Raw genomic sequence first — 17,445 nt, forward strand, 5'->3', positions numbered from 1 at the left:
TTCATGAAGAGTCGCCCTGTTTGTTTTGGCAAATGCCCGAAATACGGAACACGGGCGGCTAATATGATGTCCTACTATTGCCGCCAGTCGGCATCAGCCCTCCTACAAACAAGACCGTGTGGAGACCCTAGCTCAGATGCAATTCAGCATCACAGGTATATATCGAAAGCTGTAGTCTCTGGGCCACGGCCCTCTGGACTGCAACCGATATCGGGCCTGCTCCTGCACACCTGAAGCCGCGGAATTTGCTCTCAACCACATCATTCGGCAGGTGGCACAATATCTGAATCTTAGGCAAGCCATAGGTTAACATTGCATCTCGCGATAACCTCGGACGCATGGCAGAACCATTGGCATGGGGCATGATAGAACTAAGAACGATCTTGAACGTCTCACATACCCAGATAGAAGACGGCAAACTACTTGAGCGTCTTGTTCCATTGTCCGACGGGCATCCGAGGATCCTTCGAAACTGTAACCACTGGAGCAATGCGCGCGGTCGTCGTCTCCTTCTGAGCAGCACCACGGAGAAATTGCCGACATGTCTCAATCGTTACAAGGGTCGGAATTATCCTAACATAACTCTACAAATTAGGTTTGACCCTAGATGGTGGATGCGCGCGGTCGACGAGCTTCTGTCTCTAGAAATCATCACGAACCTAACGAGGAGGATCTACTTCGAAGTCATGTCGTTGCGGGATATCGACGACAGCACTAAAGACTTACCGTTAGATACATCACGGTTAGGCACAAATGACTACGAGGTTTGACGTTCGCACAAGAGTAAGATTGTTGAGAAGTGAACATGTACTGGTTTGGAGTAGGAACTCAACCCTCACCGACCCGGCCAAATGAGTGTTGTCCCCCTATCAGGCAACCAAGACAGTACAGTGCCCGAAGAGCAGTCAATTGATTCAGATTGGCGATGGAGCACTGCACTCTAATCTGGCCTTATCGCACCTTAACCGGTCCAGACGGGTGGCCCGGGAATAGTGTACGACTTGGGCTAACACAGATCAGTAATTGTACGGTAACAGAGCGTCATTACTGAGTTCTTACCGGGGGGTAGTAGTTATTGAAGTAGATACCAGGATCATCATTGCTGTAAGCTCCGGGGAAAGCGACCAATGGTCCGGGTTGTCCCGAACCACCAGACACCACTTCAACCTGGCCGCAGGCTACGAAGAATTGCGCACCTCCGTAGTTGGCGGCGTTGTGTACGCCAATATGTTCAATCCTTACCAGGTACGTGCCGCTTGGAACTGCTGCCGGAATGTTGAACTCATAGCGCATGAGACCTAGCGGCAGTGTGAGGGAGGTATCGTTAGCTGTTGTCGTCCACACTCTACATGAACAATGGCAGAAAAATACCAAGCTGTGGCCATTGGATTGATCCGCCTGGAAAGTCTGGGCCCCATTCATTGATCTTGAACCAGACTTCGCCAGAGCCGTCCCACTGAGACGGGTCTCCGGGGGCCTTCGCCATGTACACCAGGACCGGGCCAATATGTCCAATCGAATTGCTCAGAGTGAAGCCGACCTGGCTCATGCGTTAGACATAAAGAAGTATCCTGACAGGTGCTTGCTTAAAGAATTACGCACCTGAGATCCTGCTGAAACAGTGACCGTCCCAGTCTTGGAGGCGGACGCCAGTCCACCTTCATTGCATCGGAGATCCAACGAGTTCAAGTCTAAAAGGGGATTGATGTTGTTTGTGTTCTCTCGAACGTACTGATAGTCCCCAGTAACCTGTCCCTTGATGATCATGGCCGGCCACTTGTAGTGAGCATATACAGTGGGTGCAACGGACAAGAGTCCGGCAAAGCCCGTCGTCAACTTCATGGCCGTGATAATTGAAAAGAGAGATGCAGCGATTCTTGGGTTGATGCACGCTGCCCCAGTATGATGTGATGCCCTCTTTTATATGGCACCTAACTACATCCCCAAGTTACCGTGGCGTCACTTCGCTGTGAATGGCAATTCCCCATTCTGCCTCAAGTCCTGGGCCATCAAACAGGGCTACCGACCTGCAAAGTGATTCCCCGTGGGGTTCACAGAAGACCCTTCCCAATGACGCATAGCACCTTCAAGCGCCTGCATATGCCGGAGACGCACCCTAGTGGCGTCCATGACAGGTGTCGCTCATCTGGAACATGCTGGGCCCTGTTGCGGCCATTAGTTGTAGCTCCCGCTTGATGGCAGCGGGTAGTAGCTGCTGGACCGAATATCAAGGCAATCATAGTCAAATCTTCCCCTCCCTGTCCATGACACTGTGGTGGGACGTTGGCACCGATGCTTGTTCTTGATAGGGCTATGAACTTGGGCGTACGATTTAGCTGACATGAAGTGTAGCGAAGTCAAGTGCCGCCGTGTTTCGTAGTTCGAGACCAGAGTGGTGGCAATTCTCCGGCTCCAGCCCGATCCAGAGTTGGGCCGAGTATAACTGAAGTGCGCCCGCTTTCGTTAGACTGCGCATGGAGCAGTGGCACATTGTTGTCCAGACCAAGGAAGACTAGCAATGGTTTGGCCGCCGTGTGAGCCACGTTCGTTTTACATCCAACTGCCGCCGGCCCCCCGTGGGGTAACAAGGCGGAGGCGTGGGGTAACCGGGCGGTTCCCGTTCTGAGTAATACGCCTTCTGATTGTGCCAATCTGGAGCGGTGGTCGCTGCAGGGGGATGGCCCTTCTAACTTCTTTCTTTTAAGCTTATGAAACTAGCCCAGGTGGTGGCTGTGGCAAGTCTCAACAGCGCCATAGACTGAATCAGATCCCCCGCAACATGTGTCCCGCCCCAGAACTCCTGCGTCTTCGGTCCTCTCCCGGGAAGAGAGTGCGCCGTCACCAAGGCTATAAATTCTTGGGGTATGTTAGCATAGTCTCGTTATGTAGCCCTTTTCAATCTTTACTGGTCCATCTCTAAAGGCATACACACAGTGAGGCTGATTTTTGGCCATTGTCCTGTACACTTACCTGTCAAGCGGCATCATGCGTTGGCCTGGTAATTTTCTCACTCTCGCGACGGCGCTGCAAGCGGCTGGGAACCTCGCCGCAAGCGTCCATCACAGGTGTGATCAGCAGAATCAAGCGCTACACACATGGTCGCACGAAAAGCCTGCTGTCAACGACGCGGGGGCTGTCGCAGCAGATGAAGTTCGCCAATCGCGCAAGTACGATGTCTCTGTGTCCGTTCGCGGTGAATCCAAATTCCGGGACTCGTTTGTCTACGAGACCATCCCGCGGAACGGCAACGGCAAGATGTACGACCCGGCCAATCCTGGTCAGGAATACAACCTGGCGGATGGGGATGGCATCACCGTCGAAGAGGACGCAAAGATCAACATGGCTTGGACGCAGTTTCAATACGCCAAAGATGTTGAAGTTCGCATCACCTCCAAGGATGGTTCTGCACTGGGGCCAACTAGCAACGTTGTCATCCGCCCCTCGGATATCAGGTACGACATCAGCAGCCCAGACAGCAGCACTGTTATAATCCAGGTTCCATACGACCTGAGGGGCCGACGATTCTCCGTCGAGTTCCAAAACGACTTATACGCCTACCGCTCGAACGGCAAATCATATGTCAATGACGGCGGCGTTCTCGTGAGCGAGGAACCGCGCAATGCGCTGCTTATCTTCGCCAGTCCATTCATTCCCCAGGAACTCATCCCGTCCAAGACATCAGGCGATACGCAAGTCCTCAAGCCGGGCAAGATCACCGACAGCACCATTGGCGCGAAGCCGACACTCTACTTTGAGGCAGGCACCTACTGGGTAGAGAAAGACGGCCGCCTCGGTAAAAGTCACATCAAGCTGAACGCCAACACGCACTACGTCTACTTCGAGCCAGGAACTTATATCAAAGGCGCCTTTGAGTACACCACTTCGAAGAATGACTTTTATACCGTCGGACATGGAGTAGTCTCGGGCGAAAATTACGCATACATGGCAAACACTGCCAAGAACTATGTTGCGGAAAAGAGTGACCGGACCAGTCTTAGGATCTTTTCGCACCAGGCAGTTTCGGACAGCCAGATATGGCATTGCATTGGACCTACCCTTAATGCACCGCCCTTTAATACCGTGGACCTGTTTCCAAAGAACCAGACGCCAAACGAGGAAGACAACAAGGTGCGGAACGACATCTCTGACTACAAACAGGTCGGCGCGTTCTACTTCCAGACTGATGGGCCGCAAATATACTCTGGAACCGTCAAGGACTGCTTCTGGCATGTTAATGACGACGCTATCAAGTTGTACCACTCGGACGCGAAGGTCGAACGGGTGACCATCTGGAAGTGTCACAACGACCCCGTTATCCAAATGGGCTGGAAACCACGTGGAGTCTCTGGAACTACCATTTCTGAACTCAAGGTCATTCACACTCGATGGTTTAAGAGCGAGACGGTTGTTCCTTCCGCCATTATTGGAGCCTCACCCTACTACGGCGACCCAAAGATTGTGGATGCGTCTAGGACAATGAGCGTTCGAATTTCTGACGTGACCTGCGAAGGTCGTTGCCCTGCGCTCCTTCGGATTGCTCCGCTCCAGAATTATGACATGACCATTGAGAACGTGAAATTCGATGAACTTTTGAGGGATGACAACGTCAAGCTAGGACAGAGTCTGGTTGGTATGAGGATCAGCGACCAAGAGGACGCCTACATACCCGGCCAAGAAAAGCTCAAGCTAGGGATACATATCAAGAATTGGCAGATTGGGGGCAACAGAGTGGATGGATCAAACTGGCAAGTCAACCAACTTGGGCAGTTGAACATCCACCCCGATTATTGGGGTGACTGGAGCATTGAATGAGGCAGGCTACCAGAGGATACGTGTGTTTCCGTGTTGGCGCACTTCCAAACCCATCACGCCGACTGTTTCAATTCTTCGCATCCAGAAGGATGCTGCGGCGTCTGCCGCAATCTGTATGTCCTACTTCAATGGAGAAATGATTATCGAAAAACCAGACCTCACCAAAGAAAGTGCACGTGGTTAACTAGGGACATGAGATGCCCGACACTGTAGACTCTGCTCATCAAGATATTCCTTCTTGCACAGCGCTGATAACGTGATGGCGCCCAGTACGTGTAGGGGCATCCCGGAGTCGACCACTAGCGACTTTTTTTGGCGCCCGTTGACATCTCGCCCGCTGCAAGCCTGAGACGTCCTGGAATCTGGAGCAGCTTGGAGACCATTTGGGCAAGCCGGCCGCTGGTGGAGCCCCACGACGATGCGGGTGAGAGAGGCTGCTGGATGTAAAGTATTAGGTCGCTCTATACCCGATTCCAGTCTGCAAAAGGCAAGACCATCCCTGCCGTGCTGTGGCAGTTGACGGGAAGCGCACATCGCAGTAGGTGTCAATACGCGTGGTTGACTGCATCCAGGTGCATGGCTCATGTGAACTGCACTATGCCGTGGCCAACAGAGTTGTACGATAGCACCAGAATCTGTGACTGAATTATTTTGACTCTGATATCGTACAGCAATCATACAATCTCGAATAGAGCTGGTAGAACCCAAGCTTCCCTGCCCGCGGACCATCTGCCGTCACCCTCGTTTCGTTGCCCAACCAATGGCACATCTCCACCCCGTTCGCCTTGACTCACACTCGTGAAGTACCCGGCTTAGGAGTTTCAGAGTTCGAATCCGATGGAAGGTACCTTTGGACCAACCCAGGCGCGCGCCCCAGTACTCATCAAATGGATCGTCAGAAGTCGCGAAGGTGTTGCCCAGCGGGGGCCTTCTCGTCCCTTTGTGATCAAATAATTGCGATAACGTGAACAGGCTAAACTTAGTTGTTGTATGTCTACCACCGTTAAACCCCGCCTGCGATAGGGCCAGGAGGAAATCGTCTAAGGACACCGGTGGGCGAAAGGTTTGCCATGCGTTTGTCGAGACGTCCACATCCGTCTGCGCACCGTTAGTCGAGGTACAAGCGACAGCTGGCTGATATCTTGCGCTTTTATGTAGCGACATACCGTATTGGGTAGTGCCCCAGAAAGCCAGCCTTCAAGGAGATAATATTCAAGCTCGGCGGTCAAAGGCCCTGGGTTGGACAGCTCGTTCTCGAAAAAGATATACTCGAGGCAGCCGCCAGGCACCAGCACGCGGTGGAACTCTGACAAACAGGAATGCAGATCACGAATAGATGCCCCTGGTTTGATTCGTATCCCCTTATGCAACATTCTCGCAGAGATGATGTTCACGCTTGCATCGGAGTAAGGGAGCCGACTGTAGTCGTCAGTGCCGAGTAGTGGATATGGACACTCAACCGACGAGCCCGCTGTGCTGCCTGTTTTGCGTTTTGTATAGGTTACGTCATCCGGACGGCTATTTGTTCTGCCACGATCTTGTAATATCATCTTTTGCACCCTGATGCCCGGTTCTTTGGCGAGTGAAGCTGTATACGAGTCTAACATGTTTGTCAGCCACGAACAAGCGCTAGTCTGCTCAATCCAAATACCTTGTTTCTCGCCACCAATGTCTACGATAATGGCAGTCTCGATAAAATCCTCACACCTCTTTCTCGTGAAAGGACTGAAAAGTAGCCTTGGCGCGTTCAACTTGGTGGGGTCCAGTGCAAATTGATAGCCCAGCGGCGTAGTGAGCAAGCTCGCACATGTACGGAAGAGTTCAGTAGCAGGATACGTCGATTTGGGGATTGACGGAGGGCTTCCATTAGCCGCGTTCGCGTCAGAAGAGCTGAAGAATGGCTGTGACGGCGTGGCCGGGCCTGGAGTAGCTCCCTCGTGGGGTGACATAGTTGTGTTCGCTTTGGATTATGATCAGCGACATGACCTTGACCACCAGCTTGAGGTGTTATGGGTTGGAGTTGACTCTGTACCATGGTTGGATCCATCAATCGTGCATTCCCTTTGACCCTTGAGCGTGGGGCACGGGTCCATGAAACCAGCCTGGGTTTCATGGGCGTCAATGGCTAGGCTCGGCATCTCATCGTTTCCCAGCACATAATGTTCATTGTTGCACCGCCCACTCACTTCGTTGGCTCGATCTGGGCATAGTTGCTGAAGTACGTTGACCTTCGGATGGCAGGACTTTAGCAGGTGCCAAACAAGTTTGCCATACTCGAAATGTCTTTCTAGCTAGGTGTTACTTACGTCCCTACAGGCGGCACACATGGGTACCTCTTGGCTGCCCCTAGTGTTTCGGCGAACGGTGCCAACTGATCGGTCATCGACGTTACCGCTCGCCGTGTTGTGTCGTCCAAAAGGTAGGAGCCTGTGGCCAAAAGGCCGGTGCCGAGACGATTTGGAAGATTCATGGTCCGGCGAGTTGGGGATCGCAACTGCGTCCAAGCTGCTTAGCGAGCCATATTCGGAGGATTTCTTTGTAACCGACTTGCTGCGAGCATTCGTCCTGTCGGCCGACGATTGCCTGGCGATGTCCACAAGCCTCTCCTTCTCATTTAATAGACCTTGCAGGGTCTCGCCCTTGCCGAGCGCCGGGGTGGACAAGAACGGAAAGGCCATGCTTGAGCGCGCATCTGTGGAGTAGATGTGGGGCGACCTGGGGAGAACCTGGGGTTGATACAGCGCACGGGGCTGTTGCACAGTTCTGTATTTGTATCGCAGCGTCGAGATGTGCTCGGAGCCATGCCTGTTCCAGCTGGCTTCAGCGAAATGTAGCCTCTACGCCACCAACACGCTGCAGCCAATCTTGACGCTGGGCCTGGTCCGGGAGCAGGTGCGCAAGAACGCATGTGGCAATTGGCCGAGAGTCCATTTAAGCCCGCTAGTTATTACGGTGTCCTCCACCGCGCTAGTCGTGCACCGATACGTTTTGGCGTTGTTTTGGTGCCGCAGAACTGTTCGATGACGATGCTCTCCTCGGGCAGGGCCTGAAGCTCAAGGGAAGCCCATTCGGCGGCCATCCATCGCATCTAGTCAGTCACTCGACAATGCCCCTGCTGTGACACAGATCAATAGCGTTCCATTTCAGTTCTTCTTCTATCATATAACCACAATCCGACCGTGCTCAATGGAAACTCCACAGCCTGCCAGTGCCCTGCAACAGCGGCGTAATGTACCGCGTGAGAAGACCGATCTGGCCATCACTGGCCAGAATACCAAACCAGCCACTCTCTTTCGGCAAATTGAGAAGCCGTGGAGTGCGCTGCTCTGTGAGGGGTACTGTTTGGTGAACCGCTTCTCAGAAGAACGCCGTTAGCGGAACCAGTACTCTTCGCACTCTCGTTCCAGTGGTTCCTCGACGATTGTACGCGCCAATAGTCCGGATTCCTTCCGTCCCTGGCGTTTAGATAGGAATCAAGAAGTGGCTTCGGTTCCATGAGGGTGATAAATGGGTTCGAAAGGTGCATTGTCGTTTTCATTAGCGCAGGTAAACGATAATTCGAAGGCACCTTGCTTTGGGGTTTCTGTTCTTGCTTGGGTGCGAAGTCGTCGTAGCATGGAAGTAAAGGCTGATTGATACTCTGGCCCTGTTGACATGAAGGTCTCAAAACCGAAGGAAGGGTACTCCAAGACTTGTCATTTCGCCGGGGGACCTCAGCCTGGACCATCTTTTGAACGGGATTATGACTGCGCAGCAAGTGTCAGGTCGACTGGCAGATGACCGAGAGACGTGGGCAAAGGGATGGACATTGCGACTACCCACAGTGAGCCGGATCGGATGACCGGACCTATTGACCAAATAGGCTCTTCATCCGTGGTGATGGGCCGCAATTGTTGTTGCTGAGATACCTTGGCTCGTAGTCGTGAAGTTGGGCTATTGTGCAATTTGTGATGTCGTAGTAGGTCGTCAGCTCTCGCGAAAGCCTTGCTACAACCTTGAACTCTACAAGAATGAGGCCTTTGTCCTGTGTGAGTGAGCTTGTGTCTAGACAGATGTTCCAGTCGGCGAAACGTTTTGCTGCAGGCTGAGCATCGGAAAGGGCGGGGGGCGTCGTTCTTGTCCGACATTGGATCACATCGACTGTTTCGACCAGTTTGGCTGTCTCGATCGTTTCGTATGTTCAACTTTTCGACACTCTCGCGTCCGCAGGTGCAGTGTCAACATCATCCACGGCAGTTGACAGCTTTTTAGTCGCCGGTAAAAAAGTTAATCCAGCTCAGCGGCATCAATGCCCTCCTGCGGGGGCAATGACAGCTACCGGTTCAGGACTGCCCCTGTCGTCCCTTCTGCCCGCGTATCATTCATGATGAAAAGCTACCACCAATGCCTCCAATAAGGGGCAACAATGATTACCCTTCGTGAAGTTCTCGGCCCCTGACAAGATCGGCAACGAGGAGAATTACCAGAAAGGGCAATCTCAGCCCACAAGCCACAAGAACATTGAAGCGCAGTGCAGCCCGGTCCAATCAAGCGGCACTGCGGTCAAATTGGCATGGTGGCCGATGATCCCACAAACTTGCAACCATTCATTGGGCCGGTCGCTGCAGGAGCCGGTCCACGGCGGTGGCGTCCCGGATGCACGCCGACTGTCCTGGCGCCAGAGTCAACCAAGGAGTCCACGACGAATTCCCTGCGATGAGCAGTCATTCTAAGCACGCACCACCTATGTGCTAGACAAGGTAAAATACAAACACAAGGTTGACACTGTAGCAGCGACGGCGTTGTTCACCGGACACTGAACTGGACTTGTAATTGCGGCAGCGGAGTCCGGTTACTACGAGCCAACTGAACTGGCCGGACTTTGACCGCCGTACCGTTAAGCCGCCGTCTGGTGGCAGTACTATCGTCAGCCTCCAGAGTCAGTGAAGGGGTCCTGAATCCTGACACTCGACTGCCAACGGCCATATTGAAGGATTGCTTCCTAGAACCGGGCAGAGACAGTCAAGCGTCCCGTCTCGGCCTCACAATGGCTAAAGAAGCCGACAATCAACTGGACTTCATTTCTCCAGCTGACGTGAAACGATTCAATCATTCAGTATCTCGAAGGTGGTGAGGCCCCCGTTGCGGTTAGGGTTCCGCAAATGTCCTCGCACCAGCAACAGCAACGGCAGCAACATTGTGTGTTTTGGTGTGGGCCACAACAACATTTGACCTCAAGACAGGGGCCTATGCGTGCTCGCCTTGATGTTGGGCATGAGAAAGGTGCGGTGTGCGGTGTGATGCGCCAAAGACTCAACGGAGTCTCCGCACCGATGGAGCTGACCAAGGGAGATCGCGGGCCAATTATGAGCGATTGATCCGACTCCCATCGTGCAGTTGCTAGAAGAAAAGGATGGTAGCAAGAGCGAGCTGTACGATATTACGTGGCAGGAAAACCCTCTGATATGAGGCGCGACTGCCTGGCTGAAGAGAGCTAGTAACTCTTTATTGCAGCAACACTAGTTCCACAGACCTACGGCGAATCGTCCTACGATCAAGATATTCCGTCAAACTACCTTACAGGGTCGCACGTTTCGTCCATTCACAGCTGAAGGGATACAGACAACGGCGTTTGAGGATAGTTCTGCGTCCCGTTTTTCGTTCACCTCCAGGCCTGCCAATGGAGAGTGGCGGCAACATCACTTCGCCATGTGAAAATGGCTGTTGGTCAGAAATGCATACAAATGCGACATGAGTCTGCATGCTGAGTTATATCACGGTTTAAACATCTTAGAGCACCGCCGGATGCCAAGAACTATCGAGGGCTGGAAACTGGTGCCACCATGGCTCCCAATTCGTCCGTTACGGACGGGCGCCATCACGATACCCGTCATGTCAAAAGCGTGAAGAACCTATGGAACAAATCACCACGCTAGGTCAGCGGCACGACAAGAAAAGATCGTTTACGCTATAGATATATAATTTTCTTGAAAGGAAAGAAACCCAAACTGAAAGTAGGTCTGAGATAGCCGAGCAAGTGGTTTACCGGGGGTGGCTCTGGCCAAAGTGGGCGCAGCGTGCGTCCAGTCTTAGCAAAAGTCGGAGTTGAACTCCGCCTAATCATCCGAGATCTTCGAATCGTCTTGTCCATGGAACGGGTCAACAGCAGTGGTCCGGAACTTGCGTGCGGAAACTCGTTGCTCGAAGAGGACGTCCAGCTCGCCATATGTGCGACCCTTCGGCTCGGGAAGACGGAAGAAAGACCATACCACACACAGAAGGCAGAGTCCTCCCCAAAAGAAACCAGCTTTCCCACGCCAGTTCCAAGCCGTGGGGTTCAGCATATATGGGATAATGACGCCGTTGACGATGCTGAATAAGTTGTATGCGTTTCGCGATAGCACAACAGTCTTTGTGCGAAGTCTAGTCGATGACAACTCTGATACTAGAGAGTAGCAGACCGGCCCGACTGTTGAGTCATAAACGAACGTATAAACCAATAGCATAGAACCTGTTGCCCATGACGCAGCTGTGTTGTGGTTACCGGCGAGAGATATAAATCCGACGACAAGGAGAAGTAGAAATAGGCCAGCTAGGCCCCCGACGTAGAGCGTCCGTCGACCTAGATGTGTCATGAGCACCCAGGAGAAGATTGTGCCGACCATTCCAAGCCCATATTGTGCGAGAGACATGTTGAACGAGTTCCTTGGATCGAGTCCGGCCTGTGTATAGAAGTAGGTTGAATACCCCATAAGCCCTGCACCACATAGGTTCTGTGCAACCCACGTGAGACAAACGATCTCGGTACGGCGAAGGTTGACTCCCTTGAAGCAGTCAAGATAGCTAGTGCCTTTCTCCATCTCGCGCTCTAGTTCGTTCGTATGGATCATCATGGCGACGGTCTCTTCAGTCGTGGCGTTGCCCTCGTTGACGCCGCCGGTCAGCCTTTGCAAGGAAGCAATAGCGTCCGCCTTTCGGCCCTGACGAACTAGCCACCAGGGACTTTCCGGAGCCAGTGCAACTCCAATGATGATAGGTACTGGCCAAACCCACTGTATAGCGAAGGGAATCCGGTAGCCCCATTGATCCGATCTCTCGAGGAAGCCGCGGAGGACGCCAGAGGCAAGAAGCTGGCCAATGACCCAGCAGAGGTTGACATAAGTCGTTAAGTAGCATCGGAGAACCACCGGGCAGACCTCAGAAGCGTAGGTAACTGTTAGAGTCTGAAAGGCGCCAAGCGGGATGCCCATAAGGAGCTCTCCAACGACGAGGGTGGTGAGATTTTGCGCGAAGAAGAGGATAAAGATAAAGCCAACGACCAGAGTAAGAGCGCCTAACATAGTTCTCTTATAGCCAAATCGTTCGGCTATAATGCCGTTGGCAAATAGGCCAAGAATTGAACCCGTTGCCATGGCGTTGCTTAATCCGGCCTGCCAGGCGGCAGTGAGCTGATAAGTTCCATCAGGTTGAAGAGTGCCGAACTTCTTGTTGAACTCCGGAAAGGCGTAGAAGGATCCCATAAGAACAACGTCGTAGCCTTCCATTATGATTGCGGTTGACATGAGGATAGACCAGCCAATGGCACGTGGGTATAGCTTGATGCCCTGCCAGAGGGACATGGAATGCTCCTTTGCTGTAGCCACCTTGGCATCGTGGATGGTCGATGCGAAGAGAGGATCTGTTTTGGCCATATTTTCAAGTGCGGCCGACTCGACATTGACGACGTCGACCTTCTCAGGCTCGTCATTGTGTTTGTTGGATGGCATCCTCGAGTGTGACGTCCTGTCGGCACTAGAAGGTGATGGCACTGGGTTCGCCGGCCGACACCGCGGGATGAGATGATGGGTTATGGCTGAGCCTGGGTGTCTGTACCGGGAGACGTTTTGTACAGCATTAAAGCCATGTTCCCACAGGAGGTATTTATGGTCTCAGACGAGGCATCATGTTCATGAGAGGTAGCCGTCTGATGTGGCTGACATTGAGCCAGCTCCTCAAGGCTCCCCTGGTCAACTTGTCGGCCGGACCCCACAACCTGTCTCCTTCCCCGTGGGTATTTCGGCGGGGGTGGAGTTTTGCCATGGGTCTGGATTGCTTTCGTTGCAAGACTATTTCGTGGCGCTACGCCGCGAGGGCAGTTGTGGACATTTCGGCAATGGTCGCGACCCCACGTCGCGTCAAAACAGCCAATTGCATGCGCTGCGGGCATTTACCCAAAACAGAAATATCCCGCTTCGATGGCGAAAGCCCTCGAATTCCTCCCAGCTGCGCGGGCTTGGTTTTGTTGCCAAGATTCTGTGGCCGGCCAAGCTAGTCGGCCCTTCAACCCTGGCTGCAAGGCGACAGGACCCCGGTACGAGTGGCCTTTAACAATCGCCCGTCTGCCGTTTCCGTCCCCTTTCTTCACCGCGGGCAATTACCTCTTATCAGTCGACGTCCGGCGCCGCCTCTCCAGCAGCAGCAGAAGCGATCCCCAGACCCGCCTTCCACCAACCCCATGCTGCGCGTCTCGGTCTACCAGGCGAAACCCGGCGGTGGCCCACTTGCGGAAGCTCCCGGCCAGGCGTGCGACCAGTGCCGCAAGCGAAAGTCGCGGTGCAACAGAGGCCGTCCAGCATGTGCAAGCTGCTTGAGGCACGACTCAGTATGCTCTTACGTTGCGCTTCCGAAGCGCAGGGGCCCCATCCCACGAAGCAGGCGGTCTGGGAAGGCAGCACAGGGTGCGAAGAGGTCGTGGGACGGCGCCACGGCTTCGCCAACTGAGAAAATGACCGCTGGGGGGGCCACCGACAAGTTTCATGAGGACTGTTACCAACAGATACACACTTCGAGGGTTGTGGCGTACTCTGATTCCCTTCACGCCCTCGGGGGATCTCCAACGCAGAGCGACACAGGGACAACATCATCCACATCACAGAAGGAGGCCCAGACAACCGCGTTTGAAGCATCGACAGTCCAGGCCGGCTTCGACGCCTCCATTTTCGAATTGGGCGATGTTGATTTTGATACGTCTTCATCTTGCTGGCCCTGCACGGGTGGCGAGACTTTCCAGCTCCCGCCCTCCTTCTTCGAGCCGTATCTGAGGCTCTTTGTTGATCGACTCTATCCGATCTTCCCTGTCATAGACTGCCAACGGTTGATGAAGTTAGTGCAGGCCGGAACACAAACAGGGCAGCCGCTTGCGGCCGCAGATTATGCACTTCTTACATCTTTGTCGGCCGCGGTTGTGGTGCAGCTTAATCTTTGGGGCGGCTCCTTTGCTTCATCCCCGGAAACATGTCTTGACGGCACTGAGACGACGCCAACTGCTGAAAGTGGGCAGCCCCCAACGTCGGCGCAGGTTTTTGCTACGCATTGTCTCCAGGCCAGGCGAAGTTATTCGTTCATCGAGGAAGCGGACGAATGGACCATCATGACGTCTTTCTTCTTATTCGCATACTACGGCAACCTAGACGAGAGTCGATCAGCATGGTATTATCTCCGTGAAGCCATCGGCTTTGCACAGTCCTTGGGTCTAGATGACGAAGACTCGTACATGCATTGGGATACGGAGACGCAGCAGAGGAGGCGGCGGCTATTTTGGCTGCTATTCATCACCGAACGGTAAACCTACAATTCTCTTTTGCACATAGGACAGCTCGCACTAAAATTTTGTCAACCACAGAGCATACGCTATACAGCAACGACGCCCTGTCATGTTGCGGCCGTCTATCGACCTACCAAAGGTGTTTGAGGCTCGAGATCCGAAGCTCATCTACGGCTTCGTCATGCTTGCGAGGGTATTTAAAAGTATCCACAGCAAGTTCATATCAGCCTGGATACTGCCTGCCCCATGTGAAAACGCGGATGACCGAGACCCGACGTCGACAACACTCATAGACCAAGAGGACCTTACAAACTGCCTCTCCGTTGTTGAGATGGACGAAACACAACAACTGGACGTACTCATCACTCAACAGTGGCTGCGTGCCCTCCTTTGTCAGCTGCATATTCGGCGCCTACGAGTTACTGCTTGCACAACTGAGCACATCACAGAATCGCATGGTGCTGAATCGATAAGCCGCAACTCTATCCAACTTCGCATTCTTGACGCATGCAAGAACCTGTTGCAAATCGTTTCCAGAGCAAATATGTGGTCTCTTGAGGCACACGGCATAGGCATGGTATATACCCCTCAACTTCACACTCTCAACTACGTCATATCATCTCGGAAGCTGACGTATGGAAATCGCAGGAACAAAAAATATCTGACGCGGCCAATTGCTTGTGCGACTTTTTCTCCAGCTTTCGGAGAGGCGGCCGCGACGACCCAGGTCTGTCATGTACACCTGATTTGCTGCATAGCTTCATGGTGTTCTTGGGTAGATTTCGGAATCATGAAAGCCAGTACCTCGGGCCTCTGGTGCAAAGATCCAGCGCTTTACTGGCATTGGAGTTGAAACCCTCGCCTGTGTACGCACTCGAAGAAATTTTGGAGGGTCCGGTAGGGCAAGGCAGCACGCAGCAGGATGAAGAGCAATAATTGTACCAGTCTAAATCTGTCCAGCCATCAGAGTTGTTTGCCTACGGTGTGTGCATGTGACTCGCCGTTTTTTCGGTTAGATTAGTGCTATTCGTAGAGCTATCGTTTGCTAGTTGTAGAGCCTGCCCTGCCCAAAATTTGCCTCTACGAATGGCTCCCCTCCTCGTTACCTGGTCTCAACCCGCGACGGTGGCCATTTTATACCCTTGCACTGGCACGAAGCATCGCCAGGGACTGCATAGCTAGGTCTTCGTTATCGAGCCCTGGGTTGGCAGGGCTTAGCGGGCCACTGTTCTCAGCTACTTAGAATTCGCTAGGGGGTAATTGGAGGGCGTCCAGCACAAACAAGCGGGGGTTGGCCGCTGCGGTTGGTGGAGCTGAAATGAAGCACCTACTCGCCCGATGCCGCTGTCAAACCCATGAGCTTGTGTAGAGAGCGGCTTGCGTGGCAAATAATCCCCAATCATTCCGAACGTTGCGTTGAGGGCCACTGCGTGACACTAGCGTTACAGGTGGCTAGCTGCCATTATGAGCCTCGTGGAGCATGATTCCACTCATGTTTGGCCACCGTTTTGCTGTTTTAGGCATTCCGCCGTGACCATGACACATTCGAGTGCTCCTCCAGAATTTCCGGCTTGGCTGGACCCTGTGCGCGCACGACATTTATGCTTAAGCAAAGGCGTCTGAAAACAAAGTTACTTCATTCCATTGCGTGTCCGGTCTCTCAGAGTGGTGCCAGGGCATCAGTGTCTATCATTGGCGTGCGGGCATTACACGCAAAGTGCTAGAGTTCTGCCGCAGTGCATATGAGTGGCCTTGGTGGCACGTAGGGGAGCTCCAGTAAGTACTTGACACATTTTAGGGTCCTCACTCAGCAGAAAGAGTATCCTTATTTTCACACACGCATTTCTCTATTTTCACACACGTCGCACCGCCAAGACCGGGCTATAGTGCCACACTGTCTCGAGCCTACAGCCCGCAGCCCGGCAGCCCGCGATGGCTTCAATTGCGCTACAGCCTAGCAGCCCGCGATGGCTTCAATTGCGCTACAGCCTAGCAGCCCGCGATGGCCTCAATTGCCTGCTGCAGCCCGCGCAGCCCAGCAGCCCGCGATGGCCTCAATTGCCTGCTGCAGCCCGCGTAGCCTAGCAGCCCGCGATGGCCTCAATTGCCTGCTACAGCCCGCGCAGCCTAGCAGCCCGCAATGGCCTCAATTATCTGCTACGGCCCGGCAGCTCGCCATGCCTTCAGTTGCTGCAGCGGGCTACGTGCGCAGGCCGCTGGAATGACACTGTAGCACCCCGGCAGGCCTATTTTTAGCGCTCGTGACAGGGGCTCTTAGTGGCTATACGGGCCTTGGCAGCGGAGTTGTGTGAAAATAGAGAAATGCGTGTGTGAAAATAAGACTACTCAGCAGAAAACAACACGGCCCTTGGCGACGCTTGGGCGACCACCCGGAGGACACAAGTTCGGTACCCGTGGTCAGTTGCGAGGCCAGCCGGCTCTACTGGTACTTGATACTGCAGTTTCCTTGCCCACAACATTGATGCGTCGCCAGGGCTAAGGGGATAGAGTTGCCGCGGACTGTGCAGACAAATGTGTTAGCTACGGTTAATTTGACAGGAACATTGGGTGGAAGACAGTATGGGCAATTGCCATCGAGGCCGTCCATGTCAACGGATCCCACCTCACCTATACTAACGTTAGCCATTTCGAGATTTGCGCCGTAGTCCTGGGCCATGGGGTCAGTGGATGTATGTTTTCGCGGCAACACAACCAGCCGCCATATGTCTCCGACAGGGACAGTGCCTCAGGTGGTGCTTGGGACTGGCCTGAAAATGAGAGAATAGGAGTGACTCAACACTACCCACGGCCACCTAGGCGACACCTGGACTCTGGTCGCTCCCCCATCAAATGTCCGTTGTCGCAGCATCCCCCACCCCCACATCGCCACCGACTCGCACGACGAAGTACGAACTCGGAGGAACCCACAAAGGCTTGACAGTAATACTACACGAAGTAGCTATAAAATAGACATTCTAAACTTTGTAATGGGCTCAAGTATACTATTTACTATATAGAGAGAGTAGGGCATATTTAAGAGCTTCGCTTACCTCACCTAGCGCTCCAAGCTG

The 17,445-nt window shown here is 53.4% G+C and overlaps 3 protein-coding genes across 3 annotated transcripts; 1 reads left to right on the forward strand and 2 right to left on the reverse strand.

Moving 5' to 3' along the window:
- Window positions 1-1,345: 1,345 nt before the first annotated feature.
- On the reverse strand, window positions 1,346-1,664 carry PLICBS_006171 (uncharacterized protein; the record flags this gene model as incomplete). Its single annotated transcript, XM_065600878.1, has 2 exons — window positions 1,346-1,544; window positions 1,603-1,664. 2 exons carry the CDS (start codon window positions 1,662-1,664, stop codon window positions 1,346-1,348), a joined length of 261 nt encoding a protein of 86 aa, XP_065456950.1.
- Window positions 1,665-2,985: 1,321 nt separating this feature from the next.
- PLICBS_006172 (uncharacterized protein) lies at window positions 2,986-4,812 on the forward strand (the record flags this gene model as incomplete). The annotated part of the gene is made up of 1 exon (XM_018319942.2): window positions 2,986-4,812. One exon carries the CDS (start codon window positions 2,986-2,988, stop codon window positions 4,810-4,812), a length of 1,827 nt encoding a protein of 608 aa, XP_018182416.2.
- Window positions 4,813-10,907: 6,095 nt separating this feature from the next.
- On the reverse strand, window positions 10,908-12,557 carry PLICBS_006173 (uncharacterized protein; the record flags this gene model as incomplete). The annotated part of the gene is made up of 1 exon (XM_018319943.2): window positions 10,908-12,557. One exon carries the CDS (start codon window positions 12,555-12,557, stop codon window positions 10,908-10,910), a length of 1,650 nt encoding a protein of 549 aa, XP_018182417.1.
- Window positions 12,558-17,445: the final 4,888 nt, after the last annotated feature.

This window comes from Purpureocillium lilacinum (assembly GCF_023168085.1).
Source record: "Purpureocillium lilacinum CBS 284.36 DNA, scaffold_4, whole genome shotgun sequence".
Taxonomy (NCBI): domain Eukaryota; kingdom Fungi; phylum Ascomycota; class Sordariomycetes; order Hypocreales; family Ophiocordycipitaceae; genus Purpureocillium; species Purpureocillium lilacinum.